This window comes from Eucyclogobius newberryi, unplaced genomic scaffold (assembly GCF_026437365.1).
Source record: "Eucyclogobius newberryi isolate DKJ021-1_F unplaced genomic scaffold, fEucNew1.0.hap1 SCAF_13, whole genome shotgun sequence".
Classification (NCBI taxonomy): Eukaryota; Metazoa; Chordata; class Actinopteri; order Gobiiformes; family Gobiidae; genus Eucyclogobius; species Eucyclogobius newberryi.
In genome coordinates, this window is record NW_027315757.1 from 11968927 (window position 1) to 11986968 (window position 18042).

The 18042-nt window shown below is 40.7% G+C and overlaps 1 protein-coding gene across 4 annotated transcripts in view; it reads left to right on the forward strand.

Moving 5' to 3' along the window:
• The first annotated feature begins 1764 nt into the window (after positions 1-1764).
• cacng3b (calcium channel, voltage-dependent, gamma subunit 3b) overlaps positions 1765-18042 on the forward strand; it is a 34514-nt gene continuing 18236 nt past the window's right edge. For all 4 annotated transcript variants that reach the window (XR_011926685.1, XR_011926683.1, XR_011926684.1 and 1 more), the window contains exon 1: positions 1765-2424. Coding sequence is in view for 1 of the 4 variants with exons in the window: in XM_072442614.1 (XP_072298715.1) it covers positions 2208-2424 (217 nt within the window). In the remaining 3 variants the exon portion in view is untranslated. The remainder of the gene's footprint in view (positions 2425-18042) is intronic.

An 18042-nucleotide genomic window follows, 5' to 3' on the forward strand; every position in this document is an offset into this window, starting at 1 on the left:
CACTGCGCTGATGTGTGCATGCATTTATTTATCCGCCTTTCTCCGTCTCTGATCGCCTTAACGTCTTGTTTTATTTGTACTTTAGTCCAACAGGCACCATTAGATAAACAGGCTTTGACTCAGTGGGTCACCTATAACTACTTGTTCTAACGATAGGTTGACTTAAAGATGTGACTCTTATAAGCACTGCAGATGATAATATTTCATTTCCTACTCAGAAGTCTGGGTACCAGAAAAGGACAGTTCACTCTGAAATTGAACTGTCTGCGTTTTGTTGAATTTTCTAGTTCAATATCTGAATGGACCAAGAGTCTTTGCTGTCAGGTGAAAGTGACACTAGTTGTTATGGTGAAATCACTATGGTGACCATTTGTTTGTTTTTTGGTCGTCGCCCCAACACACAAAATACAAATCTACTCTCTAAAACGGGGTAATTGGAAATTGCAGCATCACCAGCCGAAGTCACGTGAGCACAAACGTCTCAGCTCGCGCACGCGGATACGTGCACTCTCAGTCTACTGCGTTCAGTGAACCATGAGCTCATAGAGCCTTGTGTGGGGGCCTCAGTGGAGTGGAATCATTAAAACGGTCCGTGGCTCTTTAAGTGGCGTCTCTGCTTCTCTCCGGGCGCGATTCTTCATGCATGGCTCTCCCCTCTCCTCCCTCTATCCGCCACTATCTGCCTCACTGTGTCTTCTCACTAATCAGTGCGGCGCAGGCCAGGACTGCTGCTGCCGCGGAGCTGGAAAAAAACCGCTGGGTTGAGATCAGCACCATGGACAGCGCCGCAGCTCAGGCTCTGGACGCAGGACGTACGTCACAGTGAAGAAGGGTATTTCATCAAAGATATTTGTGGCCACGAGATAAAACCACCCCTTGGGGAGGATATATCATTATTAATTTATCATTGGGTACTGGGTATTATTTACCATCCCCATGGAAACGCACGAGTGCAATTCGCGTCACATGTGGACGCCACTGGATCCTGAATAGCTGTGTGATCTTCTCTTTTTATACTGACGGCGCTGCGGCTGAAGGCGGGACTCAGGGCCAGTGCGCCACCCCATTGGCCACTTCAAGGCTCCATCACATTCCTGTCTAATCCGCGTGAAGCGCCTCTGCCCCAGTCGGAGCTGGAAGAGACGCGCGCTTACTTTTAGTTTGTGTTGGTTGGATCGAGCGAAGGAGGAGGAAGACCTAGAGGAGGAGGAAGAGGCGGCTGTCATTTTTTCATTTGTACAAACGGCACGTTTGAGGAGCGCAGTGCCAGGCGCAGTTTGCTGACGGTCCTTTAGCTCCAGCTGCTCTCGGATACCGTTATTTTGATTGGAAAACTGGGATTTTTAGATATAAATAATAGTTTGGACTCAATTCTGTGACTGTTTTGAATGATTATAATAGCGTCTTGCTTTTTTATCTGAAAACAGCCGTAGGAAGACTTGTTTTCTTTTATGGAGGAGAAGATGTCACAGATGCAGGTCAGGCAACAGCTGTGTGTGTGGACACACGACGGACCTCTGCTGCCCGCCTGCCCGCTCCGCTCCTGCCGTGGATTGTCTGTCCTTCACTGACAAACAGAAGAACATTTGTGTCTTTTCGAGGAGAGGTCGTCGGCAGCAGTCGGCGGTGAGTCAGAGGCGACCCGCCTTATCCTCTGGACTGCGCTGTGACTCGGGCTTGACAAAATAACCCTTCATTCTATGTTCAATACGTGTTCACGCTGAGCCGCACAAGTGAAGAAGAGGATCACGGCGAGGAAGAACATGAGTCTGGTGTGACGGGCAGTTCTCTCGCGTCAGACAAACGGAATTAGCGGAGGGAAACCGGAGCATGGCACCGCTCTGAGAGCCACGGACTGCTCAGTTTACGCGGGGACAACCGGTGCTCGTGCATCGTCCTGGATATGTGCGTGTGCGCGAGCGCGGCGTGGTAAAAAGCGCCTTTTAATGCACGAGAAAGTGACGTGCTGCCCCCCGCCTTCCCGCCCTTTGCCACGAGCCTCTGCCCAGCGCTGAGAAGAAGCCAGGCAACTGTTTTATGTATGCGCCACGCGCACATGCCAATTACACCTGGTTGTGTTGTGTAAGACATCGTGGAGCGTCCGTCGCCCAAGCCTCGGTGCGACTCGTCCAGATCTCGCGGGGAAATTTGAGGGTGAATCTTAACGAGAGGAGGGACTCAGATTAAGCCCAACAGGAGCCGCCTTTATGAAGATGCTGATGTGTGACCGCGGCGTCCAGATGCTCGTGACGACGGTGGGCGCGTTCGCCGCCTTCAGCCTCATGACCATCGCCGTCGGCACCGACTACTGGCTGTACTCGCGAGGCGTCTGCCGCGTCAAGAGCAGCGGCGACAACGACACCAGCCGCAAGAACGAGGAGGTGATGACGCACTCCGGCCTCTGGCGAACCTGCTGTCTGGAAGGTACGTGCTCCGTCTGAATGACTGACTGACTGACGGCTCCGAGCCCCGTCTCACCCCTGCGCTCGGGCCCGTGCCGGCTCTGCCGTGGCCCTGCCGTGTGGCCCCGCGCCTAATTACACCGCATATGACGGGAAGAGGAGCACGCTGTCCCTCACTGAGCTGTGCCACTTCTGTACGACACTGATGACAAAGCAATTCAGGAGAATTAGAGAGTGTCATATTGACTTAACACTGAGAATAAACTCAGAATCCAGTGTAAAGTCATGTGCAGCCTGTTTGTGGCTGAAATGTGTGCAGAGGTGGGAAGTTACTTCATTACTCATGTAGGAGCAGTGTTCTGAGAAATGACTGAAGTGACACTAGAAAAGTATTTGGGGAGACGAGTTACTCAAATAAGAGTCTGAATATCTCATTTATAATTTAAATTTAAAGTTAATTGGAAGGACACAAAGTTCAAATGTAATAATTTCAACATAAGCTTTTGTCATTTTTAGATTTTTGTGGTGATATAAGATATAATCATAAGAACCGAAAAATAATAATTATGACACTTTTAGTAGCAAAATTGAGACTTTTTCAATTCAATCTATGTCCAAAAATACATCTAATTGTAAAGTACTTTTTTATCCGGCTGTTTTTGTGTCATTAACTTTATTTGGTCATTCAGAAAGTTTCGTAAAGCTGGAGGAACGTGTGTGAGACATGAACGAAAATGAAAGATTTCACTGTTGTTTGGTCTCATTAATCTTGAATAATAATAATAATAATAATTAAATCATTGTGTTATATTTTCTCACAATAATCGTAGCACTAAAATTTGAGCCCTCTTACACTCAAGTAGGAGATATACAGTAAGTTTAAGCACTTGTATTGTCCATATGTGTGTAGTACCTCACCTAAGGCCCATAGTTAATCGTGTGGATAATTTTCAACTCATTTACTAATCAAATAATCGTTATTTGGACAACACAGACTTCAAAACATGCTATATGCTATCAAAATAGGTTTAATTGATCGGACAAACCAAGAATTACACCAAAATGACAAGAAATATATACATTTAGTTTATTTTTGTGTTTCTTTTATCTAGAACCTATTTTGTCTATATACGTACTCGATCAAGTTGTCCTCAAGCGGTGTCACTTTAGCTTTGTCTGGGTCAAATTCAGTTAAAAAAGAAATAAATCTAATCAATTAATCGAAGAAATAATTGTTAGTGTAATCTAATAGCAAAATAAAAGTAAGCTGCAGCCCTAAAATGGAAAACGCACTGAATAATTACACCTAAGCTGAAAAATGGGAAATGTCTGTAAAATCAATCACAAAAGTGCAGTTATATCACCATATATCCTTATTTTAAAGTTTACAACATACATATTTTTTGAAGTTTTAATTTGCTCTTTTTGTAGTGTTTTTCTTCTTTAATATAAATGATGTACCAGTTTTTCAAATGTTTTTTTTTTTTCAAAACTACATTCACGATATTATCTCCATTTCCACACATCGCCCACCTCTACGTACACATATACCTTTTTCTATGATTTATTAAGCATAATAAAACTTTTGGTAAAGGTAGAACAAATCACACAACATAAAAGAATGTGATTTTTAAAAAAAAAATTTGAGCTTCTCTTTCATTTAGCGTAATACCTTTTGCACTATGTAACTTTTCTGGTGCTCGGCTTGTTTCCATGGAGATGTTTTTCTCTAGTATGTTGAATGTTGTCCAAAGACATATGTTTTTGTTGCTGAAACAACATTTTAGTTGGCGATACCTGCTGGTCTCCTTGGCGATAGATAAGATAAATGCCATACGGTGGAACATTCTCGACAAAGCAATGACACCCAGCAGAGGGCCCATCATCCAAGCCTTGAAATGGATAGTGAAATGTAACATGAAAGAGTGACTTTTGAAGACATTTAAGGCTTTGAATGGTGAAAGACAAAAGCAGAGCGGTCCGTGCTGCTCTGTGGTAGCATTAACTATAGCTATGAGGCTGGCAGTATCCCATGATGCCTCAGTGCTGCTGTGTCTTGGCTCTGTTGTCCCTCGCTGCATAGCTCCAGGTAATGATAAAACAGACTGGAGTAGAAACCAGGTGCAGCTAGTGTTATTCGCAGTCAGCTGAACAAGAGACAAATTTAAAACATCTGTTGGAGTGCGGAGTGCAAAGTGCAAAGCGTCGTTATTCTTTGGTGTTCCTGAACGTTAAATAAGCCACGTTTTGCTTTGTTTTTACTGTAATCAAGGAGTTTATGCTCATGCAGTGCAGGTTAGCAAGATTGTTTTTGAAATCAATCTATCGTTTCTTTATTTATCATCTTTATTTGTCATCTTTATTTATCATCTTTATTTATCACCCCATGAATCATCTTATTCATGGGGTTCAATTTCCTGTTATACTGTATGCAACATTCTGAGGACTCTTTACCATTCAAAATATATAATATTTAGTTTTAAATGTTTACTAGACAATAGCAATGGTACCCTTTTTTCATCAAGTTATGCGGCTAGTATTTTAGAGTTACTATAGTATTTGGCGATAGGATCCTGTGGCACTTACTTTATTTGACTAAGAGATACACATTTTTCCATGTGGTAATCTGGCTAAATTGTAGAAATGTCATCAATATGGATTTTTTAAAGATTTTCACATTTATAGCAACACCACAAATAGTGTTAAGTTATAGTAAAGTTCACACATTAACTTTATATTTTTGTTAAAATTCTTCTATTTCCATTTTTACTCATACTTGGTGTTAAATAGCTTCCAAATGTTCAATAATGCCAAATGTTCAATGACAGCCGGCCTCTGCACGTTAGATCTGCTGAGACACTAGAGCAATTTAAGTCTTCGTTAAAAACCTTCCTTTTCTCTCTGGCCTTTTAACATGAACTGAGCTGAGTCATTATTTTAACTTCATGTGTATTTGAATTGTTTGTATATATGTATCATAGCACTTTGCTGTACAGCACTTTGGGCTTTTAAAGTTGTAAGTGTGCTCTATAAATAAACCTTGATATTGATATTTATTGGTATTGAATATCGGACCGATACCAATATCTGGGTGCAACCCTCTGATATCCCCAATACTGATTGTAGATATATGGCTCATATCTACTGAACTGTAATGTGATGCTTATGATTACCATATCATTCATTACACCACACATATTATAACTTTTTATGGCCAAAAAATACACAAACATGCGTCTTTACTGTGAGCTGGCTTACATGTCCACAAAATTGACTCTCACTTGGCCTCCTCCTGCTTGTTTCCATGGAAATGTTTCTTTTCCTATAATATTCCACAGTATGGCATTAAACATATCCATCTTCATGAAGAAAGTATGGCATTAATTGTGCACATTTCGCAGTTATTCAATTACAAGCATTTTCATTGCCAAAAAAGAAACAAAAAGTAAAAATGCATTCTTACCGGGCTTGCTTCGTCACAGATCTGACCTGTAACTTGGCCGTCACCTGTACATAGATACGTTTAATGCCCTACTGTGGAACATTCTACATAGTGCACCTTTAGGACCTGGAGTTGTCATCCTTTATAACACATTTTCTGAGCTTCACTAAACTGTAGACACTGTAAGTTAGCATTCACCTCATGTACAAGAAAAATTTGAAGAATTAGTCACATTCAAAGTCTGCGAAGAGGTCAACCTGGAGCGAGGCCAAGGAAGAAGAATAAATATTTAATACATCATTTAAATTGAGTAATGTGGGCTTTATATTAAGTAGCAAGCCGCCGGTAAAACATATATTTGAGAATGTAATACTTTTGGCTGACCGTTCTGCTCTATGTCAGAGTGAACATGCTGACACTGGACATGATAGTTTGACCTTTATGCCATGTCAGTTCACATAGAAATCAGAGGCCTATGGTGCACAGCAGGGTGGCAGCAAACAGTCTTCATGAACACGTATAGAAAACCCAGAAAAACATTACAACTGTGTGGGTTATAACGATGGTTCGAAGTGCTATTGTGTGTTAAACTGTTAAACACATTATTGTAGAGGGGTTAGGTCACTGCAGCTGGATAAGACAAGAACACACTGTTGATCTTGATTAACGTTTGTGGATTTTAAGTTTGTGAATATTTCTTGTATAATATGACTTCTGCACCAACGTGGAAGTGTGACATGGCATTCAACAATCTTAAAACAATTCATAAATGACAGAATATACTGCAGATTATCAAAAAATCACTTTATTTCCTGTATTTTCAGCATGTTTATTATAATTTTTTGCCAATAAGTTGTTGAGAGCTCATGTGTCATTGACTTTTACACCAAATACCACAAAAGAAAACATCTGGCTTTCTGAGTAACCCCAGATTTAAATCACATTTCAGATCTAAATTGGGGCTAAACCAGGTCTTAAGTTCACCATTACACCTTTATTTTTTAATTTCCATGCCCCGTCCTGGCCCCACGTAAAACACAAATGAAACAACCATAAATTACACGTTCTATAAAAATAATAATAATAATACGTTTTGGCATCATATTCAAGAACCACAGAAAATTACACAAAGAGGATTTATTGAGGAAAGTGATGTAATGGCCCCAGTAGTTTTAACAAAGAAATGACCTAAGGAAGAGCAAAAATGTGAATACAATGTACCGTAAATGAAGAAAACATAGAAGAAAGAGCTCTCCACTGGCTGAATGTGATCAGCACCATGCATCAATCATAGGCTGTAATGTTAAACTATTTACTGGAAGAACTTCTCAGAGGTTTCAGTCTGCTGCTGAATAAAGACACGACTTGACGGTGCTACAGTACGTGGGCCGCAGTTAAACAAAGCAGATAGAAGCGGCATGCGGGAAGGAGCCGCAGCAGAGGCTAGTTTGTTTGGACCGCGGCCGACTGTCACTCCTCGCTGCACCGTCAACCGCTCGCCCTTCTCCAATCCTTCACCTGCATCAAACACACAAACAAACCCACAGCGGCCCAGGAAATGTCCGCCATGGCCCACCAATGTAAAACAGATTACTCAACGTGAGTTTTATGTATGTATGTATGTATGTATTTATTTATTTATGTCATTAATTCATATTATAATCACAACGGACATACATTAGTATAATATAGTGTGTAAAAAAGTGCTTTATGTAACTTTTCCAATCCAATCCACTATTTATACAACACATTTCATAAAACAAAACCGTTTCCTAAGTAACAGATACAGAAACAGAAAATACACAAATAAATTATAGCTCTATTTAAACAAAAACAAATTAAACCTAGTTAAATCAAATTAAAATAACTGTATCAAAAATGTAAACGTAAAGCCATTAAAAGGAAGGAAAAAACAGCAACAACTCAAGACGGTCTATGGTAGAGGGTTCTGCTTGTTTCCATAGAGATGTTACTGCTGGAAATGCGCCACAGTATTGCATTAAATGTGTCCATCTCAATAAACATAGACAAGCGGGTACAAGTTACAAGTCAGATCTGTGGATAGGCAAAACAAACGCCTGTAATTGAATAAAAGCAAGATATGGAAGTTTCGTGCCATCGTACAGGCTTTGCAGGTTTTAGACTCTCACCTAAAAAGTTACATAGTACACCTTTAAATCGTCATGATGTTTCCATTTGGTATTTATAGACGTCTTCTGCTCAAAACAAGTTTGTATTTAGCAGCAAGCTCAAATGATATAGCTAAAACTTTTACATTTGGGCAGTTTTTGACCTCTACATTCACATGACTTTGACGGCTTTGTATGAAAAAAAAGTTGTCATTTGTCATTCCTGATCAAAAGCCCCACATTGCCACAAGCGCGTCCCTGTGCACATGTGCGTGTGCGGTGCAGCCAGACATGACCATTGGATTCCGGGGCACAGGAGGCGATTACAGGCCCAGATGGCGCAGGTACACGGCTTTATCCAACACAGCCTCTTTCATTTACATACAAACTCATGCTTGTAATTGAAGGAATAAACAGACACATTTCATCATATTCCCAGTGGACCAATAAGCACATCTGTGGAAACAGTGTGCCAACTATCACAAAGTCACACCAATGTCACAGCAGTTGGCAAAAGTCCGAACTCTAGTTTGTTGTATGCCTAAAATTATAATATTTGGAATTTTATATTGCTTCAAAGGACACATATTATACAAAATTGACTTTTTTGAGATTTAAACTTTGTTCTAATATTGTTCCATCATAAAAAATATACTTGGTGTAGCATTTAGCTTATCACGCTAGTCTGATGAATCCTGGTTAGAAATTCCTCTCCTACCAAACGTCAAAAACACTCTGAATCTCGATCTGTAGTGTGGCTCTGAGAATCTTCTTCTGTAGTTTAAGTCCTTAAATCATGGCCAGACTCGTTCTATGCATTCCTCCCTTCTAATCACAATCAGTACAACTGCGTTCCGAGACCAGGATGTACAAAGTTAAGTGTGACATGCGCCAAAAGGTTTGTATTAAAACACAAGTAGTCCCGGGTTAAACAGCAGGGATACAGACGTAATTTAGTTTGTTCTAAAATATGAGATGCCAAACTAAAAGTACTCAAAAACATGTTTAAAGGCGAATAACAATACAAATAATGCATCATGTTTCTAGTTGGAGTTTCCATGTTCCTCTCTGTGTCTGCGTGGGTCTCATGGTTTCCAAACTAAAACATACAAAAGCACTTCATCTTTCTGTTCACCACTAAACCCAGCTGTCAAGATCTGTAATTTGATTATGTCATAGTTGCATATAGAGGGCAGGATTTTTTACGTATAACCACTGTGCGATTTTCTGGGGGGATGGTAGGGATTTCCCCCCGTCTGTTTTGTCTGTCCCGCTCTCTGCTTTATTCTTAGGGGGATAAAACACTGTAACCAAGAACAGACAGTGTTAATGTAACTGTTCATGAGCAGCAGCCACAACATTGTGTAAGATCTGTCATGTTTGCGCAGCACAGCCTTTTGCTCCGGAGCACCAGAGAATGAACCCGCTAGTGATCCGCAATTGTGGTGTTCTCTGACCCACTGCAGCCCTCACTGCCCCTCATCCTTTAATTTGGACCATGGTTTTAATTCAGTTTGGAAAAGTAGGCTACCTGAAAGCTCTGGTGGTGGCAACATGTAGAAGTTACAATAATGCCAGACGTGGAGGAAGGCAGACAGAGGTAAATCAGCTCACAGACAAATTGTAGGGGACAGTTTGGATTACACTGACATATTACTGTACTGTACAGTATGTTAAGCTACAAAATGATTTGTAGTGTTGTGTGTTTTATTGCAATCCGTAGACATGTTAAGTGTGGAAATGCTGCATTTGACAACTGTATGAATAAAGAATTGCTAAAAATTAAGAAAAATTCAAGAAATGCACATAAAAAAACAAAAATGCATATTCATGTTCATAATGGTTTACAAGCCTTTGTCATAGGCCTTGACAAAAAAAAGAAGAAAAAACTACATTCCCCCTCTATTTTTGGACGAATCGCACGCTATATAACAATATGAGAGATTCAACCACATTTATTTGTTGCCAAGGGGCTGTAAATGATGAAGTGATGACATGATAAAATGAAAAATAAGTAAAATCCGTTTTGCCCCAGATATATTGTAAAGCATCATCTGTTCGGGGCAAAATGAGTCCACAGCGCTTTTTCTGCCTCTAATTTTGAAAATGAAGTGTGCCATTAGCATGCTAGTTATTTTTAGCTTCACCGTGACTGTAAAATCTCATGCTTAATTCACGTCTGTAAAAATCAGCTACAGTGCCTGCAAACTTATGGCACAAAGTCCTTTCGACTGAAAAGAATCACGCGTTTGTGTTTAAGTCTTGTCAATGTTCCTCATTTGTCCAGAAGTGGTCCATGGTAGAAAAGGTTTCAAACCATTTCCTTCAGATTGAAAATTACTTTTGGATGGAAGTCAAAATGTCTTGATTTTTTTTTTTTTTTTTACTTTGTGCCAGTTTTTGTTGATTACAATATTAACCATAAAGCAGGTCAAAATTCTACATTTTGACATTTAAAAGACAAATTCTAATTCTGACCTGCAGCTCATATTTAAACTCTAGGGAATTTAGAATTTAGAATGTATTTATTATGAATTATATTTGAATCTGCCTGTCTCCTGAATCTAAATCAACAACACCATATATTAGAAGTCATTCAACAGTAGATTACATCCACCATGATCCGACCTAAAACGCCCTGTTCTATGTGCTGCCCCGTCTGTTATACATAATCAACATTTGTATCGATATCTTTGGCGGGGGAACAGCCTCGACATGGTGAAGATAAGGCCACATAATAGGCAGGCGCATACATAAAGAGCTGCATGAATGAATGAACCCACCCAGGCTGCATGTGTCTGAATGGTACTGCATGGAGGCGGCAGAGAGGAGAGTGATGGATGAGGTGTGCTTGGCCTGTGTTCCAGGTGAATCTCTGGGGAGCATTTGACCACATGGGAAAGGGGGGGTCTAAATGATAGGAGCGTAATATAGAGAGAGACAGGTCGGCAGTGGCGCTGTGAGTGAGGAGAGTTCGCACACAAGCGGGGCCACGTGGGGTAAGGAATAAATGACAGCCAGGTCGCAGCGTTGGGAGATGGGCATTAATTAAAGATGTGGGGTTTTTCAATGAGTTTTGTGCACTAAGGGAGCACAGGGAGGGAAAAGTGCAGCGAGATGAGGTGAAGTTGAGGAGAAGAGGAGCGTAATGTCAGGGGGGTGTGGAATACTGGAGGGGGTATTAGCAGAAGGATCTTCACAGCACAACATTTTTATTTTATTCAGTGACAACAGCATCAAGTTAGCATCAATGACAAGTTAGCATCAATGACAAGTTAGCATCAATGACAAGTCAGCATCAGATTGCATAATAATATTTAGGTTTATGAGTTCAGATGTTTTCACATAAACCGTACGTAAATTAAAAATTACAGGCAGGTTTTAAGTTTCAGACCTTATAGGCCCCATAAAGGCAAATGGGGTTGAAGACCCATGAGCCACGTTTCAACTGGCCCTGGCCCCCCAGACTTTGGAGTGTCTCCTTCTGTTAATGGCGGGCTGTGTTTGCATGCAGGGGTCCTGGCTCAGAGATGGATATGTGAGGAACGACATAACAAATGTTTTCTTAATAAATACAATCTAAATCATACCTGATCCAGGAATTCACTAAGTAATTCCACGTTTGTGGCGCTTTTAGACAAAGCTAGAGTAAACAGGAAACGTCTAGGTTATCGTTGGCTTACTTCTCTGCACCTCCACGCCGCATGTGTTATGCACTGGAAATATATAATAATACACACAAGTGTGTTGATATACAAGAAACAGCTAATGCTAGTGCTAACTTTGTTTTACTAAGTCTGTCGGCTCAACAATGAAATTTTTTCAACCTTTGTTTTACTAGGAAATTCTTGGTGAAATTTAGTATCACTTTAATCACTGGAAATACTGTGGTTTATCACAAGATCAAGTCAGCGTTTGCTGAGAAATTATAATTTTGTCTTTTGCTTCTCTGCTTTTTGCTATCTTGTTTTCCCCTGAGACTGCGTTCTCTCTTATCTAATCATCTCGCTCAAGCGCTTTCCAGGAGCCCAAAGCGAGCGACAGTGGAGACACTTTCGGACCCGATTCACTCCCAAGTGAACCAGTTGAAATGTGGCAATTGAGATCAAACTCTCTCTTACAAATCAGTCACACCCGAGGGACAAATAAACTGTATATATTGCTGCCTGGTGGTCGAGTGGTTAAGGCGGCAGCACATATGCCACGTGCAGCCGGCCGCAGTGTCATGAGTTCAAACACCAACAACTTAATGCATGTTCTCCCTTTTCACTCATCCCTGTTTCATACTCAACTGTCCTGCCTAATAAAGCCTACATCCTTTAGTAATAATACCAATATACAGTATGTAAATATAATATAAAACAAATATGGAGCACAGCCACAAATTAATAGTAAATTAAATATGACCAAAATAACTTTAAACTATATACAACTAAAATACAAAAATATAATGTACAAATATAAGATGGAATGAACAAAAGTAAAATAACTAAAAACAGCTTTATAAAAAATACTTCAATATGTAAAGTATCTTGTTTTGTGATTGATCTTTTATTATTGTTGTCTGGTGAGAACAACATTGTCAGTAGAAAGAATAACTACTTCAAGATGACGTACAAGATAAATACACAGAAGAACATAGCGATACAAAAATAGATCAACCAACAGGAAACAAAAAGAAGAAGAACAAAACAACAGAATTCTAAATAAATGAATGAGGAGAAACCGTGAAATAATAAATACAAAATCTTAAGGTAGGATAAGTGTGATGGATCTTTTATGATGACGGCTAACACACATTACAATTAAGTTCAACATGTTATATATTGTAAGATGCTAATGTAGCGCAGAGTGGATTTTGAACCATCTCCTGCTTTTAGTGAATAAATGAGAGCACATCCCCAAAGCGTTCCAAAAATCTATAGCGCGAGGCTTTTAAAAGTGCTACTAATGAGTATTTTGAAGTGATAAAAGGAGGGACATGAGAAGGACAGACGCCGGGAATGAGCTTTGGAATGAAAAACACATTTAGCACCAATCATTTACGGAGCTATGTGGCTAAAGGCATCTAAGGAAGGAAGGAAGGAAGGAAGGAAGGAAAGAAGGAAGGAAGGAAGGAAAGAAGGAAGGACGGAAGGAAGGTAGGTAGGAAGGACAGAGTGAGCGAGAGCAGGAGGAGAAGAAAAGGGGGGAGAGAAAACAGGTGCGCACCCAAGCAGAACCTGTCTGCTTGGGTCTCATCAGTTGTCACCATGGAAACCGCCTCAGCATCCTCTGCCTCATCTGGAGAGGTGAGGGGCGAGCAGGGAGGAGAGGACAGCCACCTACATTGAACAGCAACGACAGCAGGAAGTGTACGTAGTAGTAGTAGTAGTAGTAGTAGTAGTAGTAGTAGTAGTAGTAGTAGTAGTAGTAGTAGTAGTAGTAGTAGTAGTAGTAGTAGTAGTAGTAGTAGTAGTAGTAGTAGTAGTAGTAGTAGTAGTAGTTGACTTAAGTAAGTGATGTTACTCACAAAGTGTAAAAAATATGATCACTTTCCTTTGGATAGTGACATTACTAATATAAACTGAGTAGCATTACTGCAGTGCTCTCATAGAATATCCACTAGGACTGAACCAGGAACTAAATAAGGACTAAACCAGGACTAACCGAGGAACTAAACCAGGACTAAACCAGGACTGACCGAGGAACTGAACCAAGACTAAACCAGGAACCAAACAAGGACTAAACTAGGACTGAACGAGGAACTAAACCAAGACAAAACTAGGAACCAAACAAGGACTAAACCAGGTCTAAACCAGGAACTAAACTTGGACTAAACCAGGACTAAATGAGAAACTAAACCAAAACTAAACCAGGAACCAAACAAGGACTAAACTAGGACTAAATAAGAACTATACAAGAAACTAAACCAGAAACTAAACTGGGACTAAACCAGGACTAAACTAGGAACCAGCTTATCAAGTTTTTCCACAGCTCTTGTTTTTTGTCTTTCTTTAATACTGTTTTGCTAATGCATCTCTATTTTACATGTCTGTCCAGTAACGTAAAGTTTTTTACCTTTCCTTCCTGAGCTACAGGCTGAATGACTTCCGAATCTTTATTCAGCAACTTTCCACAAACCAGTTAAAACATAGTTGCATTTTTGTCACTGTAATAATGAGCAGACTTTTTATAGAGCTTTTTGAACACCAACTCTACGGTGAGTGTTATTTTAGTCATGGAGACCCAAACTCGCCCTGTGGAATCAAACTAGGATTAGCATATCCATATCCTGCCAGGCATGTTCCTCGTGTGGTTGAGGTTATTTCAGGCTAAAATCAGCCCCTGGATGAGACGATATGAAAAAACAATATTCGCGTTGTGCTGTTTTGATTTGGTTGGGCTGTTTACTGTGAGTTTGCGTAGGAGGCACAAGCAGCAAGGACACACAGCTGGCGTCACCCAATCCGTGTCCCCTCTGTCGGTGAGCCATCATTTTGACCTTGTTTAGGGCAGTATTTTGGGAAATATGTTTTGTTCGCAGGTCTTACTCTGTTTATATCGGTGAATCCAGCGTGAAATTATTATATCAATCTGCAATTCTTTCCCTGGCTTTTTATCTTTACATGTATTCACCTTTAAATTATGATATAACATACTTTTTTTTGTTTTGCAATTGACTCAGCGTAACTCAAGATCTAAATATATCATACTTTATATAACAATATCTCAAATTAAAATATGAGCTTCAATAAATCCACAAATTCAGCTCTGACCGTATTAAAAACTCTGCCTTTGAGAAGCATTTCATTTATTTTACAGTCGTAGGTAAAACATTAATATAGTCTTGCATGTTATATGGAGCTACATTAATACACCCAGACTCGGCTTGTTCCCTGTATCCCAGCATGCATTGCGGTAGCGGCTGTGTTGCTGTGGCTGCCCTGAGGCCCTCCTGACCTTTATGAAGCAGATATGTCCTGATATGTGCATGCTCCATTTTGTGTCTATGGCTCTAAGTGGTGAGCATACACTGCTGAGGGCTTTAGTCAGTGCCCTGCATGAAATATTATAGACTTCTAATTGTGGACATTCTTACTTTACTTTTTACCACTTAAGAGTGACGTATATGGGAGCAAATATTACCACATTTGCTTTAAGTCTCACAAAGAATACTTGATTTATGCCTGAATCCCGCTGTTGGAAACTACGAGGAGTGAACCATGCTTTTTGAATGATCTTGGACATAGAAGTCTTGTTTTCTCTGTAGTGTAAGCAGAAATGATCTATGTGTCTGAATGTATAAAGTGTCTTGTGGAGGCATTTGAGCACTGACATAATCAGAACAAATCTGGTGAAGCTCTCTGTATGGACTTTGAAAACATGGAGGATCTTTACCAGTGAGGAGCGAGTGAGCGAGCATTACATGAAACGTGTGCGGATGGAACCAAACACGACGGTTGCTCAGCAGTTAGCGCTCTTGCCTCACAGCAAGAAGGTCCTGGGATCCACCCGGGCGGTGTGGGGCCTTTCTGTGTGGGGCCTTTCTGTGTGGAGTTTGCATGTTCTCCCTGTGTCTGCATAGGTTTCCTCTACCACTAAAAACATGTAAAATAGTGTGTCGTGTATGAATCAGAGTGTGTTTGAGAGAGTGAATGTGGAAAATTTGATTGACATTAGCCCATGGCTATAATCCAGTGTGTTTCATGTATGTTCATTTACATTAGCACTGTCCTGATCAAATAAATACACAAACTCCAGATATCTTTTGATGAGGAAACTACATAATGGTAAGAAAGTGTGGAGTTACCAAATTAGACACATAAGTCTTAAATTGGGCCTTTCTTTAGCCCAGTTTCGATTGGTTCACTTTGGTACAGTCCAAAAGTGTCTCAACTGTCTTAAGAGAACCTTACCAGTCTTTTCAGGCAATCTAAAGGAGGCTGTCAGAGGTCTTACTTCCAAAGCATACTGACCGCTTTTGAGCAGGAGGATTGTAAAGAGAGAAGAGAGTACTCAGGTGTAAAGAAAACGGCAAAAAGCAGATCAGATCTATTTAGATTTATCAACATATCAAGACCAAAGAGATTATTTTTCCAGTGCAAATAGCATCTAACATTATCCAAACCCAATACGTTAGATACAAATACATTAAAAGTGAAACATGGTACTGACGTTTCTGATGGATGTTTATTGTTTGCTTGCAAAGTTGTACATTAAACATTAAACTCAAATCAATAACTACCTGAAAAGTAGAAAAAGCTTCAGTTGTAGTCATCTGGACTCAGTTTGAAAAAATAGACGTTTCGACTCATCCAAGAGTCATTGTCAATAACAGAATTTAGGTCGAGAACTCCGATATTAATACTGTTCTGTGGTAAGACCCGCCCATTGGGAGGAGCCTTCCTGAAGTAGAAAGAGTTGTTGGTTTCAACAGAAACTCCCCCTTGTATCTACCGAGCTAGCCTATTCAGAATCTTAATGGGCTATTAGAATCCTCTTTGTCTTTGTGAGACCCTGGCTCAACCACCCTGAGTACCTGATTAGCATCTGAATGTCCTCTAACTTTCCAGGGGTTCAGAATCCCATTATAAATAACAGGAAGATGAAACCTAAGCCCTCCATTTCTGTTTAAAGAAGGTCTTTCTTTTTTAACAAAAATAGCTTCCTTGACTCCTCTTTCAAACCATCTTTTCTCCCTGCTTAAAACCTTCACCTCACCGTCTTCAAACGAGTGATTAGAGGCTTCAAGATGGAGATGCACGGCGCTCTGAGGTCCTGAACTAGTATTTCTTCTGTGCTGATAGAGCCTCTTGTGTAGAGGCTGTTTCGTCTCACCTATGTAACGTTCTTTACAACTTTCTTCACTGCATTGGATCGAATAAACTACATTGCTCTGTTTTTGAGTCGGCAACTTGTCCTTAGGGTGAACCAGTTTTTGTCTTAAAGTGTTTCCTGGTTTAAAATAAACAGGGACTTCGTGTTGTCTAAAAATTCTCTGCAGTTTTTCCGACAGGCCAGACACATAAGGGATAGAAACACCCTTCCTTCTCTGTTCAGTTTCCCTTTTGTCCTGCTTCTTGGTTCTCTTCACTCTGTTGAGAGCCCAAGCGGGGTAACCACAGGCTGAGAGGGCATTTCGGACATGTTTTTCCTCTTTCTTCTTGCCCTCTGAGCTGGTGGGCACACCTTGAGCTCTGTGTTGTAAGGTTCTGATCACACCCAGCTTGTGCTGTAGTGGGTGGTTGGAACCAAAGAGCAGATACTGGTCCGTGTGTGTAGGTTTCCTATATACTTCTATTTGGAGTTTCCCGTCCTCTCCTCTGATCGTGGAACAATCAAGAAAGGCCAAGCGATTCTCCTTAGCTTCTTCTCTTGTGAACCTGATATGTGGGTCCACAGCATTGATGTGATCAGAGAAGGTTTCCAGCTCTTGTTTCTTGATTGTTACAAAAGTATCATCGACATAGCGGAGCCACAGTTTTGGGGCTATGCCTGAGAATGAGGACAGTGCCTTCTTCTCAAAGTGCTCCATGTACAGGTTGGCCACTATGGGAGAGATGGGCGAGCCCATGGCACAGCCATGAATCTGTCTGTAAAATTGTCCCCGGAATTGAAAGTAAGTGGTGTTCAGACAGATGTCCAACAGTTTACATATGTGTTCAGGTGTCAGTTTGGTCCTTTCCTGTAGGGTAAGGACCAAACTGACAGGACCAAACTGACACCTGAACACATATGTAAACTGTTGGACATCTGTCTGAACACCACTTACTTTCAATTCCGGGGACAATTTTACAGACAGATTCATGGCTGTGCCATGGGCTCGCCCGTCTCTCCCATAGTGGCCAACCTGTACATGGAGCACTTTGAGAAGAAGGCACTGTCCTCATTCTCAGGCATAGCCCCAAAACTGTGGCTCCGCTATGTCGATGATACTTTTGTAACAATCAAGAAACAAGAGCTGGAAACCTTCTCTGATCACATCAATGCTGTGGACCCACATATTAGGTTTACAAGAGAAGACGCTAAGGAGAATCGCTTGGCCTTTCTTGATTGTTCCACGATCAGAGGAGAGGACGGGAAACTC